Below are 26,523 nucleotides of genomic sequence, written 5' to 3' on the forward strand. Positions count from 1 at the left end.
GGGAGAGCTAGAGACACACTGGGAAGGGAGAGAAAGACGTTGAGATAACCCACATAGAAGTAGTTTAAGGGGCATTAGGAAAAGCACCCTGTGGCCCCTAGGAAGGTCAGTTATAAAAATAATGAAAATCCCACGGCTACTAACATAATTGCTTACTCGGTTTCCCCACGTCCCACCCCTTCTCACTCTTCTGGCTGTGAGAGTGCAGAGGAAGAGGGCTCTCTGGACAGCTGCTCCAGCAGCAGCCACTCACCCTGGGCCCTGGGAGTGGACTACAGAGGTGGGCTCATTTGTCATGAAGACCACCAGCCAGTTAGTGAATGGGCTTGGAATCAGCAAACCTGAGTTCAAATGGTGGCTTAGCCGCTTACCTGACAAACAACTCTGGACAAGTTACTTAACCTCTGTGCCTCAGTTTTCTCAACCTCAAAAAGAATAATCATGCCCACCTTGAAGGCTTGTTATGAGGCTTAAAAACTCCGTACACAAAGCACCAGCTCAGTGATTCACATCTGGATACAGTCCCACAAACCTGCGCGCATAGTCTTATGTCGTTCCCAAGTTACGTGAGCAGATGGAGCAGGAAAAACAGCCTGAAGGAAATTAGGGTCACACAGTCACCCCCCGCCCCCGAAACTCCCAAGGACCTACCAATCGGCAGGTAGCTCTCCGACTGGTGGGCTTTCAGGGATAAGGCTCTTCTGTCCTGCATATGGTCCAGGCAGGCGGGCTGGCTGCCGCTCTTCTCTTTATTTCTGAAGCAAAAGACAAGTGGGGCAGAAATGTGTCATTAAATCATAAAACCTTTAGGCAGCGTCATGGAAAGTTTCTTTTAAAAAAAAAGATGGCTCAGAACGAGAGTGCTACGGCATACCCTAACAGTCCAGGAATGTCTGCTAAAGGACAAAATTACCGATGGGGGCGATTAATACACAATGGTGCCGTGGGCGCCATCCCCACGTCCCCACGGCCAAGCCAGTTAGGTCCTAGGACGCCTCCTCTGAGCCTTTCCGTCCCACTGAGCAGAGCAGGGTAAAGGTTTCATAATACTCGCAGGAAAATCTGATGAACTGGAATGTGTACTTTTAACAGAGCCCAAAATTACTTACAGACCCAGGAGAAATGACTTGTTTAACTAACATGCGATTCCACCATGACATAATGTGTGATTCCACCTTAAATGACATAACAGTGTCACAGTTGGGAAGAAGCTGGGGGACAGTTTCCATTTCAGTGCAAATCTCGGGTGCCCGAAATAATCCACATGATTGCCTGGGGAGGCTGTCCTACCCATCCTCCTGGGTGCATGGGGGACCCCACAGCCAGCCTCACTCCTGCTGAATTGGGAAAGGGAGGAGCATGGTCATCTGTGGTCGCCCAGGAGAGGCAGCTGGGAGGCACAGAGCACAGCCACACCGGGAAAGGTGGAACGTAACCTTAAACACAATTAGCTAGCATTCCTCTGTCCCTTGCCAGTTCAGGCTGGGAATTTCTCTAATTAGCACCAACAAACAGAAGAATCTCTCTTCTGCTAAAAGAGAAAGCACTGCACCAGCCAAGTTGTAATAAACTTTAATCGGCCCTCCCACAAGCTTACATTACAGAAATCGCAAAGTTCTTTCCTACCTTTGCAAGCACCAAAGGGAAAAATAAAACTCACAAAACAACAACAACAATAAAAAAAAACCTAAACTCCCAACAACAGAGGAATTCCAGCAACCCCCCAGAGATAAGGTGGGGCAGCGGGCAAATTCCAAAAGGCAATGACTTCTGCAAAACGATATTTAAGCAGTGATCACCAGGAGCGGTGAGACTCCACTGGCCAGAACGCACACCTGGAATGCAACCTGGCAGAAAGCTCAACCCTTGCCCAGGCGGTTGCCCGCCAGCCAACCAGCAGGCCAGACGTCAGGAAAGGTGCAGGAGCCACTGAAGGGGTGGGGGCAGGGCATCAGGCCACCTCTCAGGTTGAGCCCACCCCACCCCCACGTTTAGACATTTCTGGGCCTGCTGCCTTTGCCCAGAGGTGACAAAGCTTAGGGAGCTCTGCTTTCAAGGGGGCAGTCAGAAGAGTGGCTCTGTTAGGCCTGTCTTGTTAACATAGAGACTTTCTCAGTCTTTCTTTCATTTCTTATCTTTAAAAAAATAGTGATATTTTAAATCCGGATCTCTGAGAGCCGACCTGGAGGTCTTCCTCCCAGCACGACGGCAGGGGTTTCCTGTGTTGACAAATATACCCAGGCTCTGTTCACGACATTAACTCCCTGTTTATCAGTTGAGCAGCCAACCCCAACTCCCCAAAGAAAGAGAAGACAAGGGTACCCCTTTAATATTTGAAGGGATCTCAAGTCCAATCTTATCACTATGTAAAGAATACCTAACCATCTTAGATAAAAGTTTTTCCTCCCTCCCTGCAACTGCCCTCCGTCTTCCATTCTACCGCCATCCAGAAAACAACCATCAGTATGATTAGTAACACTCACCTAGCACTTATTATGTGTCGACACTGTTCTAAGCACTTTGCATATTGTAAATCATTGAATCCTCACAAGCTCGAATTTCCAGATAAAGAAAGTGAGGCCCAGAGCCGGCAAGGAGCTCACCCAGGGAAGCCCAGGGAAGCGGCAGACCGGCCTTTGTGCCCCGGCAGGCGGGGTCCACAGCCAGATGCTGACTAGTATCTACAGGAGTTTCCTCGGAGCACAGCCCTACTTTGTATGACTCTTCTATGTATTTTGCTTCTGAGTTTTTGCAGTCTAGAAATTACAGTTTATGACATTTCCTTCTGGTCCAGAAAGAAAACCAGTGAGTGAAATAAAACACGTTGGCTTCAGTGTGTACGCTTAGATACCAGGGAGTGACAGAAGGAAGCTGTGTATCTGAGAGAATGGGGGCTGGTCTTTGCCTACCACGCCTGCCTCTTCCCTGCTTTCCTTTCTCAGAACAGTGTAGATAATATACACAATATGCATAAGGACTCTTAGCTCCATGAGAGACGGGTCCTACATAAATAAATATAGGCACGTCACTGATAGTTCATGGTAGGGTGTCTGGCTTTGGCACCCAGTTCTCCAAACTCTTCGCTTCCCCATTCCCCAAGGTTCAGACTGCGGCCCCAGGCTCTTGACATCTCCTGTCTTCAGAATCTCATCTCTTCTCACTGAGTCAACTAACCTTCCATGTGCACCAAGCCCTAATCCAAGCCTTCAGGGCTAAGTCCCTTCCTAAACCCCGAAACTGTTGCTGAACACTGGCACTCAGCCAGCATACAATCATATCTCAGAGGGAGCAACTGGTTTTTCCTCCAGAGTCCCCTGCTCTGGTGCCTCTGGTGGTGTCTGGCTGCCCTTCTCCACCTGGGAAGAGCCCTGGGCAGCCTGGTTCCCGACACTCCCTCTTGGCCACATAGTCTGACCCCCCACGGCTCATGAGTCTGGTCTTCCAGCTCCTCTCTCTCACGCTCACTGCACATCACTGCCCAGTTCTATTCTTAGGACACCCCATTTACCGTGTCGAGTCTTTGAGGCTCCCTCAAACCCCTTGGCCTGGCATTAAGGCTTCCACCATCTGGCGGGGGTCACCTCTAAGCCTACCCCTGCCAGTCCCTATAGTGAACCCTTTGCCCCAGCCCCACCCTTTACTCACTCCAAGCAACACTTCTCCTTTTCTATCTCTACCCTTATGCTCAAGCTGAGCCCTCCCCTTTGCAGCATCTATCCAAATTTCCCCTAGCCTTCAGACCAGCTGGAATCCTACCTCCCTCATAAAATACCTCCTGGCTAACCCCACCTTCCTCAGCAACTGCGTCATTTATTTTTGGCATCAACTCAATTGGGAACTAAGCACGCACTGCCTCGTGACAGCTATTCCGGTAACACTTGGCATGTTATTACCATCTTTTATTGTTCCTCTGCTCCAGGTGAGCTCCTTGTCTGCCTAACTAAGCCTGGGCATGTCGACAATGCCCGTCGTGGTCCTGACAACACCTGAGGAGGCCCTGACCCACCTGAGGAGGTTTCCTCTGGACAAGCTTGGCTCTCGGGCCTGGACGCTGCCCACGGTGAGGCTCAGGCGCTTGGCGGCGTCTGGCCTTCCCTCAGCGAGGCTGCCCTCCCGGGCGCGGCCTGGGGAGGTGCCATAGCGCTCCTCCAGACACCGCAGCGGGACCGTCCTGTTGATGGGCTGAAAGATGATGGCTCCACTCTGCTGGGAGATGGGCCGGCGGTTGCCCACGTAGTAGCGTACCAGGCCGGGGATGGAGTCGAAGCTCTCCATCTCAAATTGGTACTGCACGCGGCTGTAGGCCTCGCTGAGCCGCCGGACTGTCCGGTGGATCTTAAAGTGCTGAGCAAGGTTCTTCCACTGACAGGTCAGGACAAAGTTTCCAGGGCTTGACAGAGAATCTCGAACCAAGAAATCGCCATCTCGCTGCACAAGGTTTTCTGATACCTGGGGGACAAAATGGCGAGTGAGGAGTGGGAAAGGCAAGCAAGCATTCCTTTCAAAAGCTGCATTTCTCCCCGACTTCTTTGGGCCAACAGAAGACAATGCCATTTTGTCTCTTCTTCCTCAGTTGGCTCTTGATTTTTTCAAATGTCAAATTCTTAGAAGACCCGTTCATTCGCTTAACAACTACTTGCTGACCACCTCCTATATGCCAAATACTATTGTAGGCACTGGTTGACAGCAGTGAATGAAGCAGACTAGAGTCCCCAGTGTCATGGAGCAGTGAAAAGCTACTTTAGTGACGATAAATAAGCCACAGGTATGGTATGTTTGATGTTGTAAAGTTAAGGAAAAAGTAAAGTGGGAAAGAGGAAACAGAAGTGCTTGGGAGGGGACGAGAGCTGTCCTTTTAATAGGTTGATCAGGAGGGTGTCATAAGAAGATGACATGTATACATACCCGAGGGATGTAAAGCGACAGAAATAAGAAATAAGAAAATTTGTGTCTGGCTGGTCTGTTTCCCACTACCAACCACACAGAGCATACTGATTCCTCCCTGGAGGGCCTGGGGTGAAGTTGGGCCAGGTCCCTCATCTCCCAAAGTTCTGGGAGGATTATATATTTGCATACATCATATAAGCAAAGCACAGTGCCTGGAACACAGCAGTTACTCAACACTCTTTAACTATGAGCATGCTGATGTTTATAGCAGAAGAAGAATTTCTACTGTGGTGTAGCATGGCCATTCCTATAGCCAGACTGCCTGGGTTCGCATTCTGGCTCTGCTGTGTGACTGTGGACAAGTTACATAATCTCTCTGTGGCTCAGTTACATGATCTGAAAAACAGGGATAATGTCACCTATAGAGCAGCTATGAAGATTTAAAGGAGTAAAGTGTTAGCTATAATTATCAATATTATTGTTACCGTGTTCAGTAACAATCTGGAATGATATATAGCTGAAAACTTACACTCATGGCAAGTGGAAAACAAATTTTATGATCATGACAAGGATAAGGATGGTGGTGATAGTCATTGTTTTTACCCAGAACATTCCAACATTTGATCCGTTAGCTTAGAATAGTATGCTACCATGGTTACTTTAAAATTGCATCTTTGCCTTAAAAATACTTTTTCACACAGAAACTCCATTTCTTGGAATTGAACCTGAGGAAATAATTATAGTTGTGAACATAGTAGTTATCTTAAAGGATGTTGGTCAGAATGCCCAATAAATAATGGTGCATGTGTACAATGGACATACATGCAATGCAGAATGGTATGAAGAATATTTTACAGCTGGAGAAAATTCCCAGTCTATATCATTAAGTGGAGAAAGTGGGTTACCAATAACTATATGCAGCATGATCTCATACTTGACTTAGAAAAGTCTCGGAGAATTTATATCAAAATTGTTCACAGTGGTTATCTGTCGGAGGGAGAATTATGGGTGGAGTTTAATTTTCTTCTCTCTTTTTTTTTTCCCTCCCTGTATTTTCTACAATTAATTTTAAACTGAAAAAAGAGAACAAGGTAGAATAAGGATTATTTCTTTGATAGTGCTGAGAAATTTGCTACATTAAAAAAATAATTCACGACGTGATGCCCTATCCCCCCACTTCACCCCCTTCCCTTCCTGTCATGTTGTCCTGGATGAATGACTGGCCAGATCAGGTTACAATGAAAATCTGAGGAAATTCTGCACCTCAGTTCTCTACTTATTTTATTTTTCATTTCTATACTATTAAACACAGTGACATTACTCATGCCAATCACCCAAACAACAATCACACAAAGCACATTCTAGGCCATGAATCTGTGGTCACTGGTATAATGCCCCTTCTTTCCCATCTCAGGGCCCGAGGGTGGGGAAGGGAAGGGATGGAGAGTGAGGAATTGCCGGCCCCATTAGGGCCCAGGGGCCTTGTAAGCTCTGCACCACTGACCCTGACGATACCCTTCTTTTCCCCTGATATTAAGCCACTGCTTTAGAAGCCACGCACGCTCCAAAGGGCAGCTGGCCAAGAGTTCAATCATCTGAACCATAGCCCGGCCTCGTACGTCTTAGGTACCACCCTGCGGCGGCTGCCTCCTGCCGCTCCGTGTTTACAGACCACAGAACACCTGCTTTTCCTTCATCCACTTCCTGGGCATGTGGAACCGTACTTTGCTTTTCTGACGTTGGAGCTCTTCCCAAGGTGCCCTTAGGGACAGGCCTACGTTAAGTCACTACAGGCCACTTGACAGTCCTGGTTTTGGCTAACGTGGGGCTTCCTCCTGTGTGGCCTTGGTGTGTGACCCTGCAGGGTCGTGGCTCTGGTTGCTGTCTGAGAACAGCCGGGAATGCGCTGGCGGGGAGGAGGCAGGTACCTGTCGGGGGATGCGGCCGTGGTACCAGGCGTGGCTGCGCAGGTCCTCGCTGCTCAGCAGCAGCTCCTCCTCCAGCTCCTTCTTCAGCTTCTCGGGGGTCCTGTCCATGACGTGCCTCTCCTTGGAGAACTGCAAGACAGTGTCAACAGTGATCGCTCACCCTGCCCAGGCCAGGCCGGGCCAGGCCCGCAGGACACGGCCGCCCGCCTTGTACTTGGCTGCTTGCTAACCACACCAGCACATGCCCCAAGCCCCGTTCAGGTAGGGAAGGCTGGATAATGATTACAATTAGCTGTGACCTTTCATTTCTCTAGCTGTCAGTGTGCAGTAAAATGTTCGCCTGCACATGGGGACTGTGATAGCAGAGCCGGCCAAGCTGTGCTTTTTATCAGTCTACTCAGGTAGCAGTTAAAAACGCGGGGAGCTGGGCAGGGGTGCCAGAGAGAGATGTGCGGGCAGGAGGCACAGCGAGGCCGTAGGGGAGCTTCCTCGTTCTCCTTCAGAACTGTCCTGGGAACGGTCCCCAGCTGGCCCCTGGGCCTGGCCTGCGGACAGTGTTGCCCAAAGTGCAGCCCTGGGCTGGTAGTGACGGCCCTGCGTTCCCTGCTACCGGCCAACTCCAGGTCAGGAGCTGACTTGGAATTTAGCAACTTTTAGAGCAATGGGACACAGTAATTTTATGCCTCTTGAATCTAATAATAGAAGGCTAAGTTTATATTTTGTATGTCTTTTTAATTTTATTCTTCCAATATTTCGTTTTTGTGACAGATTGGAAATTGAAACTTTAAATCATAACAAACAGCGGGTCCTTGACCTGAGATAGTTTGAGAATCACTGATCTAGGTCATTGCACAGCGGCCAGGGCAGGAGGTCTGGGTGGGCAACACTGGCTCCCGGTTTAATTTAGAACCCACGCCCACTTACAACATGTGAACTGAACTTGGACACCTGCCCGGTTCCCAGCAAAACCAGGCTCAGGGACGACTGGCTGAAGGTCACGGAAGCAGGAAAAGGCCGTGGCCTGGTGTTTTCCCAAGTTCCCCAGCCTGGCCTCAAAAGACCTTATGAACCACAAAACTATTCTCATTACACTGCTCTGCACTTAAGCGGGAAAAGAGCCCCAAATCGTGCTCCACCAGAGAAAAAGAAAACAGACTTGGGATTGTACAGCTGGATTCTTATCCCTGAGTCTTTCTGGGCAGGTTGGCCCAAGAAGGTGCTGGCCGCAGAATGACTCAGGGACCACTTTGAAGGTGAGGCTCTGGCTTACGAATTGTTTACTTCTCCCTCCTGCCCTTCCCCACCATTGTTCTTCTCCCAGTGCAGGCTCTCAGGGTATCTGAGAAGCTGGAGTCGTATCAGAGTGGCTGATGTTGTCGTCCCCAGATGCCCACCGGCATTAGCAGGGTGGTTTGACACTGCCTGCTCCCATCATTAATTATGTACAGGTGCTTCTGAAGACAGCTCACGGGAAAGAGTTGAGTGTAGGATGTAGACTGTCAACCAGGCCACATTTACTGTTAGTTTATTGTCTGTCTTGCCTCCCACTAGATTATAAATTTCACAACAGCAGAAACCCATCTGCCTTCTTCCCAGCAGCCCTCAAGCAATGCCTGAATCTATTAGGCCATCCGCATTCACTGAATCAACACATACCTTAAGAGGAGGAACCTCTATGACTTTTCTCAGTTATAGAGATTCCACCTCTTCTCTCTCAAATTATTTGAAGCCCTATTTCAGTTGGGCATGTTGCCACACAGCTCAAGTGTGACCTCCCTCTCTCGCAGGGAGATGTGGCCACATGATTAAGTTCTGGTAGAAGAAGGGTACACTGCAGTGTTGGTGGGACTTCTAAGCTGAGATGTGATGGATGAGGCTGCAACACCACCCTGGACCGTTAGGAGGAAGCCACACCCTAGGAATGGGGGAGCAGAAGGCAAGAACCAGCCCGGGTCCCTTACAACTGTGGGCTCAGCACACCAGCCCCCAATTGGCCGCCTCCAGGTCCTCCATGTGACCGTCTGTCTTGGTTAAGCCTGTTATTTTGGGTGTTCCTGTCAGTGGCAGCTGAACTAAATCCCACGGATACTGTGACCCTGGCCCCTATTTAGCCACCCTGACAGTCTGTATGCCCAGCCTAAGTCGCTCATGCTGCGCCCTGGGCCCACCTATCCTTGGTCTGAGCTCTGAAAATGTAGAGATCAGGGGAATTGTCTTCTGTGGAACCCTCCACTGAAAGTGCACTCTCCCATTATTTCTGTATTCTCCTTTCTCCCTGATGCCCAACACCCGGCCTACTGCCCCCCACCTCCACCCACTCTCTCTTTCTCAGTATCTCTCACAAACATCAGATTTTTAAGCATTTTATATGCAACAATCTTTCACTCCAGGTTTTGAGATAATACTTTTTTATACTTGTTACCAAAAATATAAAGTCAGCTATCTGGTTACTTCTGTCCTAACTCCTTGGAGGAAAATTCACAATATATTCTCCCCCTGTGGACTCTGGAGATGGGTCACGAAAGGGAAGTACTTAGAGAGGAGAGAAAAGGAGATTAGTAAGACTGACCTTTCCAAATATTTAGAGGGGAGACCAAACTTCAAAAAATACACCCTTCAGCTCTTGCATAAATTGTGAAAAGTCAGGAGGTTACACAATTGCCTAAACTTGTATTTTAAAGGGGGACGAAGGGATGAGACAGGGAGGGAGAAAAAGAGGGAGAGGCGATAGAGGAGATATTGGTAAGAAGGGAGGGAGGCAGATCCAGGTCAAGCGAGCCGTTGCAAAGCGCTCTTCATTTCAAGCCACTGAGGGCTGGTTCTACTACGATGAAACTAGCAGGTTGGCTGCTGGGAGCTTCTTCCTCAGCAGATATGTGGGCAATGTCTCTCAAACAACTGAAGAAGGCTTCAAAAGTCACCTACCTATGGTCACCCTCATCATTAAATAGTGCTTATTTGGGCGATGGATGTCTTCTAGAACTTTCACTTACTGTTTTAATCACATATATGAACGCAACTTTGATTACTTTTCCCAAGTGCCTATATTTTATGAGGCCCTGACCTTGCCAACTATGATTTTGCCACTATAGATAAGTACTCTGATGGCTGTCAATCACATGGTTGTGAGGGGGTCACCATATAAGGAAATTTGACCAAATGTACCCGTTTGTGTCTTTGAGAGCATTGTGATTGATACTTGTGCTCCTTGGGGACCAGGAATGAGATTCCTGCTTCATGGGGCACGTCACACGCATTTGTGACATTTGGCAGAATTCTGTTAGCTTCCACCAAACAACCCAACTTTTGCTAACAGTGCTCCTTCCACTTACCTGCTGCCCTCTGGGAAGAATTTGAATTTTTCCCTGAGATGCAGCCATTTCAGTCTTGGCTTAGGCTAGTTTTGGGGTCTTTTGAGTCACAAAGTAAATTTGAGCAATAAGGTAACATAACAGTACCTCTGCCCTAGGCAATGGTTTCATTGCATCTGTGTTATCATCAGCGTCCTCTGAATTCTGATTCTACTCATGCCCTAAGAATCCGCCTGCCCTTCCTTAGACTACATTCTGAGGAAAGGGTAGAAGAGAGTTTTTACTCACACAATATTCACATGCATTGCTATTTTATGCATAGCCCAGAATTAAGCATGAGAAGGGACAGAATAAAGGGGCAGGTCCCTGTGCTCCAACAGCTTCCAATCTTGGGGACATAAAGAGGACAGAAGTACATCATGCAAATCGCGTCCAGTTCCTATAGCCTTCACTCCCAGCTCATATTTTCCCCCTCTATCACATTGCTTTCTGCAGACATCTTCTGAATTCAATGTGCCCCTAAGACTGGCTAGACCCGAGTCATTCTTGATTCCTCTATTGGCACGGGCCATCGGGCCTCTGGGACAGAGGGCATCGTGATGCCCCAGAGCCAATACTCCACCAGAAAACTTACACTGAATGGACATGCAACACTCACTGGCCCTTTGCATTTTATTTTCTTCAACTGCCAGACAGAGACAGACAGCAAGAAAAGTCGTGACTAATTCATCTTTCACACACATGCTATAAATGTTACTAATGACCATACTATGGTAACACAATTTTTTCTCCAAGTTCAAATTCTCTAATTATTTGCCCCCTGAATGTGAACATCATTCCTAGAAGGCAAGTTCGGTTCCTTGTTTCAGAGCTTCGTATCTTGAAGGGAGAAGGTGGCAGTGAAGGGAGGCCAGAGACAGAAGTAGGTTTTGCTGCACCAGCCTGGGCTCTGGCCATCCTGAGCTCCACCCCACACAGCAGCTGGGGCACAACCTCCGGAGGAAGAGAAGTTGCTGGGCGCTGGATGTTCTGCCCACAGGTCCTGCTAGGTTCACTCCAGAAGCCAAATCCACCCACAGCCACCATGAGAGAAAGATGTAGGCAAGATCCATGTCTTCTACTCCACGGCTTGCCTGAGTTTTATCTGCCAGAAATTTGGGAGTGGTTCTTTTGGGGTAGGGTATAAGAAAAGGTGCCATGTATATAAATTAAGTAATAAGCATACCTTGAGCAGGAAAGAAAAAAAAGAAAGGGAGGGAGGGAGGGAGAGAAAAAGGGCTGGTGGGTAACTACTGTATCATGGTTACCCACTCTCATGCCCATCAGCTTTGGGGTCTGAGATGAAAGGTAGGTAGTGTCACACCAAATTGAAGGTTAGTTAGGAAATTCATAAGTTACTATAATTGTTGCTTTTCATGGAAATCTGAATTTAGCTACATCTTTCCTATCACCAGCATTTTAATAATCCTGGCAACAGATTTAACAGCACAGTGTTTAAGAGCATGGCCAGCCTATCCCCTCCATCCATGGGCACTGTGCCACTGACTGGCTGAGTGACTTTGGATAAGTGACTTTACCTCTCTGTAGAGTATCAGTCTTCTGGTCTGCAAAATGGGGATAATAATATGTGGTGAGGTGTCAATAAGGATGAAATGGATCGATTATTTGTAAAACTCTTAGACCACACCCTGGCACACAGTCAGCACTTTAGAGCATACCCTGGCACATAGTCAGCACTGTGAACTATTATAGACATCTCAGACTACTACTCATCTGGTTATATAAATAAACAGTTCATATTTGAGGTGTTTTCGGTCTGATGCATGGAGGCAGAGAGGGGTCTGTTTGGGGGGGCAAGCAATTGAGGAAAGCAGCCCAGCACTTGTATCAGTGCCCACTGGTTGCCTCCCACAGGTTTCTTCAATCCGCTCAAGAAACCTCGCTGCCTGCCAGCCTCAGCACCTCTGGTCCGGTTACACGGCCAGAACTGGTCCTAGCTTGCTGAGGCTGGCTCCAAAAATCATGCATATCACTCTGAATCTGGAATGAACATCTCTGCAGCCCCAAGCGGCCCCCTGGCAAGTCTAGTCTTGACAGACCGGAATAGCCAGAGCCCAGGAGATGGTTGGGAAATACATTCTGGAGGCTCAGAGCCAGCTCCACAAACGTGCTGGGAACCTCGATTAACACGGAAACCCACATTTCAACAGTTTTCCGAGGAAGAAAAGCTATTCCAGCCCATAAGGAATGGAATGAGGTCTCATCTTGCAAAGGCTGCATGACATTAGAGCCTGCATTTCAAATCAGGCACAACAATGGGACCCGAGGTTTGTGTTCCTAAGTCCTCGGATGAGGTAGGGTGATCTGTGGGAAAGCCTCAGAGGAGGCTTCGGACACTCATTTGCATGTAGGAGGCAGCTGAGAGGATTAAGAAAAGATGGCATCTGCATTATAATTAATATTGATTTTACTCTGTCTCTCCAGTAAGAAAAGCTTCCCAGTTCCCACAGAATTTTAAATTATGCAAATCACCAGCAAAGACCCTTTCCCCAGGCCCAGAAAGAGAAAGACTGCGGAGGCTCCATTTCAGGGCCATCAACAATCATGACTAAGCAAGTTGCCAACCATCCAGCTGCCAGCAGAGGATGACAGCCCTGGTCCCTCCACAGGGCATGGTCTGGGAAGACCATACACAGAGCAATCGTTTAACAGTCCCTGAGCTCTAGACAAACACTGCCTGGATTTCATCCCTGGATTTCAGCTCTGTATGTAGCCTGAGCAAGTTACTCCACCTTTTTGTCTTTTTGTTTTCTCCTGGGTCAGGATGAGGAAAGTCACTGTGGTCCCATGTGGAGTGCGGAGGAGGAAGGAGAGGATGGGAAACAAGGATTGGTCCTTGAGGGTAAAACCTGAGAACAGGAAGGATATTTGAGGCATTTGTGCTAAGAGTAGTTGGGCTTGGTTGGAGGGCAGTTCTGGTTGGTAAAGAGAGGGTTAAAACATGCAGAGGTACAACAGCGGGGGAGTGTGTGTGATACATATGTCTTAAATATAAGTATATCACCCTTCCTTCCCCCAGAAGAGCTCCTTCTTTTCTCGAAGCCTGTGATTCAGATCCTACCTTTTTGACCATCACTGGTTGATCCGGGTAAGGGTCCCTGACCCAACCTGGCCCAATCAGAGTTCTTTCTGGGATTTTCCTAAGTGGAACCCAGTAAAGAAGGCATTCTACCCACTCTCCTGACAATGTCATGATACTTAAAGTATGGAGGTTGCGTCACCTCATGTTTGCTGCCAGGTGGATCAGAGTGCACTGAGAATGAAATCAGCATGCAAAGAGCAGAGGAGCAAGAGATGAGCTCCCGCTGATTATATCAACCAGTAAATTCCCCTTGTGATCTAAGCTGGTTTGCACTGGACTCCTGTCACTTGTGATCAAAGAAGTCCTGATCCAGGAATGCAGGGGTTGGATGGAGGGGAGCCTGGCATTGCAGGCTGAGGGGTTAGACATTCAGATACTAAGAGTATTGAAAATTTATGCCCAGTTATCGAGGCGATCACTTCATAAGTTATATAAATATCTAATCACTATGTTGTACCCCTCAACTAATATAATATTGTACGTCGTCAATTGTAATTGAAAAAAAATAAAAAAAATAAAAAATTAAGTAAATTTAAAAAAAGAAAGAAAATTTCTGTCCAGGAAGGCAACAGGTACAGAAAAGATGCTTTTAGACATATCAACCTGGCTGCAGTGAGCAGAATGGAATAGACAATGCTGGAGGCACAAGGCTAGTTCAGAGTCTTTTGAAATGTGTTGATAATGAAATCTCAATCTCCAGACCTTAGGGTTGGTGCCGAGGTAGGAATATTTACCAGAATCCACTTCAGAGCTCAGAAGTCAATATTGTTGAAAGTAAACTGACATCTTAAGACACTGAACCACAGAGCTGGGAGGACTACGGGTGGAGCTAGGCCCCTTGTTAACTCTCTAGTCTTGACTTCCTACTGAACTCTATGGTAACCTTTGGAGAAGAGGGATGGGAATATAGGGGGAAGTCATGTTGGGTCGGACCCCTTTTTTGCCACGCAGGACTGCTCTCCGGGCACGAGTGTGCTTGCACTCTTTGGTGGTTCTGTTTCCTTTTTCTTTCCCCCCAAAACATTTTCTTTTTGGTGGATTATCTGGAGAATTGTTTGGCCCGACGACAATATGGATGAATGGAACTCATCTTCTCGGCAAAGCCAGCTCCTCCCCCTTTCCTGGTCATTGGCACCACCTCTGCCCGCATTCCCTAAACTATTAGAGAACCCTCAGAATTGGCTTCCATTGATCAAGAAATTCCTGATTCTACTTCTTACTAATGCCCATTCTAATCTGCACTGAGGTTACTCTGTGCTGTTCTCCATGAACTTCTGCACCCCCGTCTCTGGTCCTGTAACCCATCTACAATGCCACAGACTTACCCTATCACTCCTGGCTCAGAGATTTTAGTCAAGGGGTGCCCAAGCTAGGACTGACAGGAGGAGAGCCAGAGTCTCTTCCAGCACCCCAACAAACAAATGGATGGGCTTCACTTTCCTAGGACTCAGAACTGGTCCATGGGGGACACAGACCCCCATCCTGCCCTACCCTCCCAGTTCCCTGAGCTTCAAACACATTCCTTGCAGCCCAGTGAGCTGACCCGCCCTTGCCACACACTGACACCACATCCAGGGATGCTGGTCTGAATTTGTTAGGAGGCCCAGGTCCTAAGAGGGCTGTGGACACCTAAGTGAGGCATCCTTCTGGACCCCGGAAATAACTGGCAGGTGTTTGATTGGTAGGGGAGATGGGCAAGGGTACTGCCATTATTCAGTGGGGTCCATGAGTCAGCAGATTTGGGGCATTAAAGTTTTTAGGACTTTATTTGAGTCCATGGGTTGCTGAGGCCTGGGGAAATATTGGTTATGTTCCAAAGGGCTCACAGTCACCTACAAATAAAACCCAAAGCCTTCAAACGGCAGATGATACCCTTTCTCCAACTGGCCCTGAGCTCTCTTCCTAATATGCACTGACACAGGGCCCTGGTGGCAGGAACATTCCATGGCTACCTGAATACACTGTCCCTTATGTCTCACCTCCATGCCTCCATCACACGGCCCTGCAGACAGAGATACACACCTGTAGAGGTACCAACTGTGCAGCCTGGCTGGAGCCCAGCCTGGGAAATGGGGAGAGGACAGAGGGGAGGATGAGGCAGGTGGGAGCCTTAAAGGCCACCCTAAATTAGTTTCATATTATCTAAGCGGGCAGGGACTCTACCAGTCGACTCTACACCGTGTGGCCATGCGGTCTGCTGGGCACAAGCTATTTGAGAACAGAGGCCATGCCTTATTTGCCTTTGGCTGCCAGAGGCTAGCCCAGTGCCTGGCACACAGCAGGTACCCAGTAAACACTTATTAACCAGGACCAAGCTTGTCGTTTTGCTCTCTATATGGCAGCTTCCTTGTCACTCGATGGGGAGAAAAGGAGAGAGTTTGGAGGTTGGTCAAGAATAGGTAACCTTGGCCACCTTTCTCGACTTCTCTTGTTTCTTTATACACCTAGAGTAGCAGTTCCCATGTCACAGGACTACATGACCTAATGCACAAAAAGCACCTGGCATTGTGCCTGGCACACAGTAGGTGCTCACTTGAAACAATGGGGAATTTGAACCCCCTTTCAAAGATGACTCCTAGCCACAAAAATTCCTTCACTAAATAATTTTTTTTTAAGGTTATAAAATCCATCAGAAGGTTTTAGAGATTTCTGGCCCTTGAAAATTTAGCTCTGTTGGAATAAAAAAGCTAGAAATTGGAACAATCAATTTCTACTTAGGCATAGGTTTGTTTATTCTGTTTATTTCAGTTCAAAGTCAATAGTTCATGGAGTTTTGAGTAGTGCTAAATGGTTCCATCTGTGTAGAGTGACGCTGACCACCTGTAAGAAGGCACTTTCCCTTGGTGGCAAGCACTTTGCATGCGTACATCTCAATATTAACCAGTACACGTGGTTACAGTTAGCTACAGCTGGCTCACAGGTCCATAGGACGTAGGTGACCAAGTGGCAGCATGAGAGTGCAAGAAAGATGCATGTTTTGCACAAGGCTGGCAGATCCTGGTAAGAGATGATGTGTCCTTTAGGGCCTTGGATGCGTAGTCGGGAAGTTTCTTTGTTGTTGAATTTTCAAAATGATTTTTCTAGTCATTCAGTCTATGGTCAAGGTTGGCAATTAACTTGCTTGAAATGAAAAAAAAAAAAGGAGGAAGGGAATGTGCATGAAAAGAGGAAGAGGTAAGGGAAGGCGAGAGGAGGAGAGAGAGAATGAAGAGGGAGGGAGCAAGCTTCTGGGCTATTCTATCCTAGTTAGGAGTGTCAGGTCACAACACCCTGAATGCCACCAGCTCTCAAACAAAAGCTTCTTTCTTCTGCCCTGGACCAGCTTATCAAACGAGGGAGAGGTCAACAACAGCCCCGTGCTCTCATCTAGTTGGACCAAACAACTCCACAGGTCACGTTTTTCTAGAAATCTCATCCAGAAATTATGATCACAAACAAAGTTATAAGTCTGACTGGCATTCTGGATCATCATGTGAAACTGGTCTAATTCCAGAGGGAAGCCTCTGTCCTCCCCTGAGCTGGTAGGAAACCCCTCTGGGTCGTGCTGTGAACTGCCACCAGGTGGCCCAAGCTGGGGCAATGCAAGACTCCAGAAAGACAGACCCTCAGCTCAATCCACTAAACTCTGGCAAGACCCGTGATGACATGAAGCCTGCGTCACCGCAGTTCCTAATAAATGTTGTAAACATATGAAGAGATTGAGCTCCCCCCTCTGAAAAAAGCTCTTCGATAACCATTACACAAAGCATTCTGAAGCCTCGCTAAGGTTGCCACATCTAGGGCTGTCTTGCAAGCAAATCTGCCTAAAAAATGAGATTCTTTGGAGATTTCAGAAACCCAGCCCCTTTGAAGTCCTGCCTTGTGTTGAATCTCAAGCAGCGGACAAGTTTATAACCACATTCCAAAGTATATCAAAGGCTTTGAGAGATCCAACTGGTATTTTTACCCTTGAAAACCTGCATAAATTGATCAGGAACCCGCAGAATGAGTAAATCTCAACGGCTGCTGCCACTCTTAACCCTGCCCACAGGCTGAAAAACAAAAACCCAGTTCTCCATGAGTTTCAAATCCAGCAACTTTTCACACAAGTCCTCGAATGTTTTAATCTGAGGTAGCATGGAAAGGGGATGGCTTTTTTTGGCAACCCTCAGGCTTTGCAATGAAATAATTCATATATTGGGTTCTCTGTCACCATTTACTGACACTCTGGCTTTACAGCTTGTCTAAAAGCATTTTATTATAATCCAAAGATAAATGAAGAAAGGTTTGAATTTACTAACCCACCTTTTCCCACTGGGGTGCTAGGCTAGACAAATACAGTTTCTCATGCTAATAACTGTGATTAAAGCCAAAGCCTTCACTTAATTAAACAATTAACTTCGTACATAAAAGTCCAAAGAGAAAAAATGTCAAATTTAAACTTTCTATCTCCTATTTGGTAGACAAAGGCAAACGGTGGCATGAGCAATTGGGCATTTCAGCCTGGCCCCGCCTAGTGGATGGGCACACAGTGGCCTGGCCATTGATTCAGGACGCGTACAGCACAGTGGCACATCTAAGGAGGTGCCCTTCATATACATCATGAAAAATTTGTACATTGGTTACAACAGTTGCCTGGCAGATGGCAATGGATTGTCTTGAGGAAAGAGCGCCTAATTCGAATTTGCACAAAGACACTCATTGTATGGGCTGGCAGGGAGAGGCCCTGAGGGTGTCCCCGGGGTCTCTGTGCCTTTTAGCTGTTGGGCTCCTGAAGAATGTGGACCTGAGGTCTCACTTGGGCCTCTTGACCCCGAGCCTGCTTCTTTCAATCCTTACATTAAAGCTCAGTGACGCAGCCTCTGTAGGCAGCTTCCTAATCCATACATACTGCACCCGGTTGTCCAAAGTGCTACAGAAACCATTAGGAGGTCAATTTTAATCAAGAGCTTGACAGTCACTGGAACGCTGTGCCTCCGATTAAACAAACGCAAGGACTTCCTGAGAGCCCACTGTGCCATTCGGCCTCCTGGGCTAGATCTGAGGGGAGATGCAGACGTGGGTAAGAGAGACTCCGTGGCGTGACAAGGTGACAGCCTCTTTGAGGAGACATGACCTCTGAAGAGAATGGAAAGCAATCAACCACAAGCAGTTCTGCTGATGTTCTCAGCGCTCTTTCTCTGCGTTACCGGAGCTCATCAAGAGTTTCTGGCCCCTTCGAAGAAAGGAATCAATAGCAAAAAGATTTCATAAAATTTCAAAAACTTTTAGCTTTCTGAAACACTTTGATTAATTTGATGTTAATGTTTAAGTAGCTTAACAATATAAATGTCTCTTTTCCAAATCCTAGAAAGAATCTTATCTTCAGCAAAGATTCTGCCGATGGGTTCCGAAGCCATTTTACCATATTATAATTAAACCTGTGTAATTTATCACACTTTACTCCAGATTTTCACTCCAGTGCCAATAAAAACTGATTTGCAATTTGCTGTTAAATTAAGATGCTTCATTTTCCTACTACATGTGATTTTTCTTTTCCAGACAAATGATGATACAGGGGCCATCACATCCTGGCACAGACAGGAAAATGCCATCAAAATCCCTGAGAGCCCAAATCCAAGAAATTTCATTTTCTTAATTATCAAACCTTATCAAAAGAGACTCAGAAACCATGGATAGGAAATATGAAGAGGGTATCTGTGGAACACCTTGCGAAGAAATTCCCATTAAAATTCTGCTTTCTGTGTGTGTAAATGAAAAAGACTAATTTAATTTTAATTTGTGCAGACTGGAGTCTGAAAGCCACACATCCTCTAAGCAGGCAGCAGTAACTTAATTCTCCATGCCAAACTAATTACATTAGAATCACTCTGATCGCTACCCATGGCTCCCTTTGATGTTAAACTCCTGTTGCCTGTTATCCCCAGTCATTCTCTGGGCAAGGTCTCCTCCACACTTTCCCATCCTGTAGGATCACGATGCTATTGCTTTTGAAGCTCAGTTTTATTTTGATGGAACACCCACCAAAGGACTGAAAATTATTTTTCACTGAGGGAGACTGATTTCGGTTTGAAAAACTGCAGGAGGAATTATTCTAAGTTTGACAGGATGCAGCACACCCAACCCCACAGATTGCTTCTTTCCTTTGCAAAGCTTGCCTACCTGCTGGAGAACTTGCTCAGTGCACTCATTGCATCAGATCTCCTCCCCTTCTACCTGGCCCCAGTGGGTTTGCCCAGCATGTTTCTTACCCTCTTGACAAAGCATTATTTACCCATGGGATCACTCGGTGCTCAGCTCCAAGGGGGGTCTCATCTTTCCCTGGTAACAGATAAGCTGAAACACGATGATATTTTCAATAGGCCATTTGTTAACATCTTGCCATGCTGAAAGCTGAGGCGGGTACCTTCCCCTCTAGGTCACATTTAGATGATGACTTCCTGGAGCAGCCCACAGAGGACCAGACATCCAAATTACCCCCAGGAGGCAGCCCTGTATTCTGATTCCTCCCAGCGAGAAATCGGATGTGCCACACTTAAGATGAAGGCTGAAGGTCACCGGCTGCTCTTAAAGGTTTATTGGGCCGGTGAAACAAAGGGCTTCAAATAAAAGCTAAGTACAAGCTTGACCTATGAAAACCCCTTCTAAACTGTTTTGCCATGTCCTCAAGTGACTTCCAATAATACCTCTCTCTCTCTCTGTCTCACAGGGTTAGCACACAGGCTAAATGAGACAATGCAAGTGAAATATTAATCGCTGGATCTGGCAGTAAGATTCCATTCAGTAATAGTAGTGCTTTGTTAACATCAATGGAGAATGAAAAAACAGAGCCTGCCATCCCTCAGGCAGACCCCAAGACGGGTCTGAAGACCAGCCGACCAAAGTTCACAATGCACGGAGATCCAAACCAGAAGTCTTTACCACTGGTAATTTAATCGTGTTAATTCAACATCTTAACTCAAATTCTGAGTGATTTGCTAGTCACCAAAATAGATGCCCTATTTGCTCTTCAATAAGAATATCAGAAAATCAAAATCAACTTAATTGATCTTTTCCTTAATTCACCACGAATGAATGAGGCACTCCTGAATAAACAAAATGCACGTGGTTGAAAGACAGGAGGAGATGTAATTGGAAGGAAAAACGAGATATGCCAAACACAGAGAGGAAAACGCAAAGATTCAGAAAGCCTTCCAGTGTAGGGCGTGGAATAAATGACTTTCCAAATTCTCTCTCCGAAATACTACTATGACTAACAACTGTCTCAGAAATTGGCTTTGGGACAAAGTGCATCCTATGTCGGGGCTAAGTACATAGTAGGTTCTCAGTAAAAGAAAAGATTCATCACAAGACAGGTTGGGGCCAAGCATCAACCCCACTGCTTCCAATATACAACTCACATGTCACTTTAAAGGTATATTTCTCCCAGAGGAGTTCAAAGCTTTTGCACCCACATGCCTCATTTAATAAGCTTCTTTAAAACCACAAACACGCTAGATGTCACGGGCAAAAACACAGAAACAGCTATTGGGCAAGACACCCAACAGTACACTGTACAACTCACATCTCATGAATACGTACACCATACCTGGAGTTAAATAGGCACCAAGAATATTTATATCTCACAAGAGAAAACATGACCAAGGCCCTGAATTTTTATGATTTGCTCAGACTTATGGAGTAAGGGATTGAAATCTAGAATCCGTCTCCCAAAGTATATGAAGAAGTGGAAATGTTTACTATACATGGAAAAGACAAGGGGAAGATGAGGGCTCTCTTGCGATATCTGAAGGCTTGGGCTGTTATTGTCACAAGCTGACCAGTCAAGTGTCCTGGTTCAACTCCCTAGGGAAACGAATCCAGAATCCCTGCTGTCTTATTTCTAGATGCCCACTCACACCAACTAATTCGGCATGTTCAAAATAGATATGCTCACAACAGAGAGGGGAAAAAATACTCGCCTGGAGGGCTGTTACACCTATTTACCTGCAGAATGCGGTGGATATTGCAGGTGCATAGATTTTGACTCGATACAAGGAAGGACCTTCTAGTAATTAGAGTTGTTCAAATGTAGGAATGTATTGTCATAAGGGCACTGTATATTCTCCATCTCTAGAAATAGAAAAGCAATGAAATGACCTCCTATGAAGAATTAAGGCAGGATAACCAATTAGGAAGCTACTAAAGAATTCCTAGCAAGAGAAGGTGAGGCCTGAATTAGTACCATACTGGGGTAGAGAGAGGGAGGAAGAGGCAGATGAGAGAAATGTTTAGCAATGAAATCATGAGGACTTAGTAACTGATTAGACACGGACGATGAATAAGGTGAAGAGGCACGGCGGTCCTGGAAGACGACTGAGCCACCGAGTCCTGATACAGCATCATGAGAGGGAAGCAGGTTTGTGGAAGACGATGTAGAGCCTAAGGTGCTTGTGGGCCATCTGGATGCAGTCACCGGGCTACGGGATCCGGGAGCCGTGGAGAAGCGCTGGACAGGAGACACAGTCTGGGAACCCTCAGTGTAGAGGGGGTGTCCCATGTCAACAGTCACGTAGGAGGTGGGTATAGAGGGCATATGAGAAGAGGGCTAGGGGGTGCTGTCCCTTAAGAGGTAGGCTAGAAAGAGGAACTGAAGAAGACAGACATATTAGTCTGTTTGGGCTACCTCAACAAAATACCACAGACTGGGTGGGTAAACAAGACACATTTATTTCTCACAGTTCTGGAAGCTGGAACGTTTAAGATCAGTGCAATGGCACATTCACACATTCAGTGTCAGGTGAGAACCTGCTTTGTGGTTCATAGATAGACCTCTTCTTGTTCTATCCTTACATAGCATAAGAGGCAAGAGAGCATTCTGGGGTCTCTTTTATGAGGGCACTGATCCCATTCAAGAGGGCTCCACCCTCATAACCTGATCACCTCCCAAAGGGCCCCTCTCCTAATACCATCACAGTGGATGCTAGGATTTCAACATATGAATTTGTTGAGGGGGGACACAAACATTCAGTCCACAACAGCAGGGCAGGACTGGTCAGGGAGGAGTCAGGAGAACCAAGTGTGGTGTCCTAGAGGCTGAGAGCTCAGACTTTCAGGAAGGAATCGCCAACAATGTCAAGTGAACAGAGAGTTCCAATGCGATCAGAATTGGACAGAATCCACTGGACTTGGCAAGGCTGCTGGGGGTGGGGGGTTTGGGGGGAAGGGGGTTGAGAGGCCAATGGGAACTGAGCAGAGGTCGTGTTAACTAGCTTTGGGTGGAGGCAGATCGGGACCAGGAAGGAAGACATGGAAATGAGAATTCATTCTAGAATGGGAAAGCCTGGAGCATGGTTATAAGAGGAAAGTGTTGGCAGAGAATGACAGACTGAAGATTCCTGAGGAGTCTCTGAGGAGGGGTGGGTTCGTGGGCACAGGTGGCAGGACGGGCCTTGGTAAGGGAAAGGGACACTTTATCCTCGGGGGCTGGAGGAAGGACGTGAGGACCACGGACATGGGTGTAGGTAGAGCTGCAGCTTGTGGGGGCAGGGGTGGGGACAGAAAAACATCACGCCTGATAGTCTTAACTGCTGCTGTGAAGTAAGAAACAAGATCTTATTATGAGTGTTAAAAAAGACAGGGCTTAAAGAGAAGGTGGTTAGGGAAACAGGAGTGAACTGAGCAAAAACAAGCAGAGCTGACAGGAGGCTTCAAGGACACGGGCGTAAGTTAGGGGACACGCTGTTTATGCTCCTCAGTCTCATCCTACTCACAAAAGGACCAACCCCCAAACCTCATCCACACTGTTCTCTGCCTGGCACCCAGCCCTATAACCGATTCCCCAGCTGCCGCTCTGGTCTCGTCTCCTTCCACTCCTCAGCTCCAGCCCGATGCCCTTTCTCTCTCCCAGGCCTCTTTCATCTACTCCTCTTTTAGTTGCCACGCAGTGTGACCTCCTCCAGGAAGTTCCCTGGCCCGGGACTGGGTTAAATACCTCTGCGCGGGGTCTCACAGCAGGCTGTGTATTCTTTCTGCCTTTGCACCTACCGTGGACCCTGGAGAGAACTGCTTGCATGTCCATCCCCCACTGGACACAGAATTGCTCCTTCAGGGCAGGGATTTTCACTGTCTCCCCAGCACCCAGTAGGCCCTCGACACCCATGCTGGACGAAGGGGTGAGGGTGGGGAATGAGCAGATGAAAGGTGAGTGGGAGGCTGTCTCAGTGAGCCCTCCAAAGCTGTCTTACTGAGAAGCCAGGATTCTTTGTGCACGCCTGCTTTTGTAAAAGCACACATTGTACTGCGGACACTGGGGAGAGGTGTTCTCTATACAAACTAAAAGATGGATCATCTCTTTCATAAGCCAGAAAAATCAGCAGTGATGTTCTCACGGTCAGAGCCACGAGAGTAGCTCCACCAGTAGCTGTGGACACAGAGATGCCTCAGGGGTGCCCCCCTGCCCCAGGCATTCCTCTCCCCTCTCCACAGCCAGGACAGCCGGAGTCTCCTTTGCTGTCTTCAGGACATCCGAAAGGTGCATGAGCTCAAAGGCCCCGGAGCTGTCCTTGACAGCATCTTAAACCCAGCAGCACAGGCCTGGTCCCCTGTGCACCGCTGACCTCCCGCCCGGCGGGCCAGGAAGACGTCTGCGCCCTGAGCACCGATCCTCCCACGTCCTCCCTGATGTCTGGCACGGGCCCACCTCTCTGCAGCCCCAGAGGTGCTGAACCCGCTAACAGAACTTTCCCAGGACCCCAGTCTCGTCTCTGCTTCCCACCTACATCTGTCCAACAAAAACACGGCCTCGGCCAGCATCCAAGCTCCAGGGTCTGTGGGGAGGGGGCGCTGGGACACAGCCCCTGTCCTTCCCCTGATGCTGAAACCAGATCCCTGAAGCTCCCAGATGCCAATGGAATGCATTTAGGTCTCTTTTAAAAAGGCTGTGCTGGGCTTTTGTTTGTAGGGCAGGATTATAAATGAGCAACTAGCAGCAGCCAGCAAGAGGAGGGGCTGAATCACTTGGAAAGCTATTTCCCGAGAGGCTTTTTCTACCTTGCACAGGTTGATGGTGCATCATCCCCATTGACAAAGGCAACTTAGGCCATTGTCGACACCAGGATGTGTCACTAGAACCCAAGCTGTCACAACAGGAGACAGACCAAGGGACCAGCCACAGGGAAGACAAGTGGGACCTTTGCTCCACCACACACGCCAACATAAAAAGGCAGTTTCTAATAAAAACAAGCTCCAGGGACCCGACCCTCTAGAGATGGGCAGATGGGACACCTCAAGCTGTAATATATATTCAGAGTCTCCAAATATTTTTAGGGGGACAAGGGAAACGATTTAAAGCTAAACAAAACATAACAACAGCAACGGCATGATTTAAGTAAGCTCTTCCCCTTTACACAGCATTCGTGGCTGCAAAAGATAGTCCAATCTATGGATCGGAAAGTGGATGTTTAAAATCCATCGCCTTCTAACCATGACTTCTTATTGACAAGACCACGGCCACTGGAGTTGATGACTTTTGGTTAGTCGAGACTTACGGATTCATTTATCCATAGACCCCATACCCCGACCTGTCTGCTTATGCTCTTTCAGAAAACGTGCTATTCTGCACTTACAAGGTGATTCCTGTCTCCAAGGTTCCCCTCAAGTTTTCTGACACAACCACACCAACCTTTTTCGGGAGTAGCCATTGATAAGGACGCAAATTTCAGCTTTGTTCCCCCTCCCACACACAAGAAAAATCAGAGACACGAGGGACCAGAAGTGGGGTTTGTTCTCATTGCCAGATGCAGAAATGTCATCTATTGTGCTACTTACCAAATTCCTTCTGTACTTCACTCGGGAGCTATAAAGGTGGTCCTGCCACTGCCTGAAGGAGGATTACCTAGCCTACAGAATCCTGCAGCCTCACCTGAAAACTGAGGTTCACGCTATTCTTTCCCAACTGAATTGCAAACTAAAGTGTTAATATACGAAGTCTGACGATTAAGTCCGCAAACGTGTTGCAATGATGTCGCTAACCTCTTTTGATATCAGAAGGATTATTCATCATGAATTTGTACCAACTGGACAAACATTTAACCAAGTTTACTATTTGGAAATGCTGAAAAGGCTGCTTGAAAAAGTTAGATGACCTGAACTTTCACCGATAATTCATGGCTCTTGTATCACGACAAAGCACCAGCTCACACGGCACTGTCTGTGAGGGAGTTTTTAGCCAGTAAACAAATAACTGTATTGGATCACCCTCCCTACTCACCTGATCTGGCCCCCAATGACTTCTTTCTTTACTCGAAGATAAAGGAAATATTGGAAGGAAGAATTTTGATGATTCAGGACATCAAGGGTAATACGATGACAGCTATGAAGGCCATTTCAGAAAAAGAATTCCTAAATTGCTTGAAGGGTGGACTAGGTGCTGGTGTCGGTGCATAGCTTCCCAAGGGGAGTACTTCAAAGGTGACCGTAGTGATATTCAGCAAGGAGGTACGTAGCACTTTTTCTAGGATGAGTTCGCGAACTTACTTGTCAGACCTCATATTATCTTGTTTTAGGTTTGTATGTTTCAGGTCTTAATATGGAATCGTAGGAAGGACACTGGGCTTGAGGTCAGAAAAGCTGATTTCTACTCCTGGTTCCCCCACTAAATGATTCCGTCCGGGTAGTTCCTCCGAGTCTAAGTTTCTCTTCTGTGGAAAGGGGTAAACAATTGCCCTGACCAACCCAGAGACCGTGTTTTGAGACTCCAGTGAGAAAACCTATGAAAGAACTCAGACATTGGAGCAAGCCTTTTGCAAATGTAACGAAATGACACCAGGACCTAATGATCTTGTGGTAAGTCCTTCAGAGGCAGGAACCATGCTCAACTGTCATTTATCAGCTCCTTCCCCCTCCCCCCACCATACACACATACCCAACAGAGTGCTTACGTACTGAAGGGGCTACTATATTGGACCTTCAGGGACTTTTGAACTTGAATGTACTCCACTAATGTTATGGATGTGGAATATCTCCGTTCCAAATTATTTTCCATGGGGCATAAGCAAAATATCCTTTCCTTTTCTCACTCAAGATCAAGTGGGCTTTTGTGAAATGACTGCCTACTGTGAACCTCTTTTGGGAGGCTCAAGTCATGTCCCTCAGGGTGGCTGGAACATCTCATCTCTGGCTCAACTCCATGAGGGCCAGCAACGATTGCATATGCTTGATCCTGCTCCCCAGTCTTGGTCTCCCTCTCAATTCCTTTCCAGGGCCTTTGTATACATGACCAGATGAGGCCCCAAAT

The 26,523-nt window shown here is 47.3% G+C and overlaps 1 protein-coding gene across 5 annotated transcripts in view; it reads right to left on the reverse strand.

The window, feature by feature from the left end:
• The window catches only part of BCAR3 (BCAR3 adaptor protein, NSP family member), a 184,778-nt gene that overhangs the window by 18,621 nt on the left and 139,634 nt on the right, over positions 1 to 26,523 (reverse strand). For 3 of the 5 annotated variants that reach the window (XM_074335150.2, XM_019752639.3, XM_019752649.3), the window contains 3 exons: positions 6,816 to 6,944; positions 4,007 to 4,449; positions 652 to 755 (listed from right to left, as the gene is read on the reverse strand). In XM_074335150.2, coding sequence (XP_074191251.2) covers positions 652 to 755; positions 4,007 to 4,449; positions 6,816 to 6,944 — 676 coding nt within the window. Of the gene's footprint in view, positions 1 to 651; positions 756 to 874; positions 1,023 to 1,626; positions 1,821 to 4,006; positions 4,450 to 6,815; positions 6,945 to 26,523 lie in introns of those variants that run through there. The other 2 variants (XM_074335152.2, XM_019752658.3) reach the window with 2 other exon arrangements.

This window comes from Rhinolophus sinicus, chromosome 14 (genome assembly GCF_057876585.1).
Source record: "Rhinolophus sinicus isolate RSI-liver-muscle chromosome 14, RSI-T2T, whole genome shotgun sequence".
Taxonomy (NCBI): domain Eukaryota; kingdom Metazoa; phylum Chordata; class Mammalia; order Chiroptera; family Rhinolophidae; genus Rhinolophus; species Rhinolophus sinicus.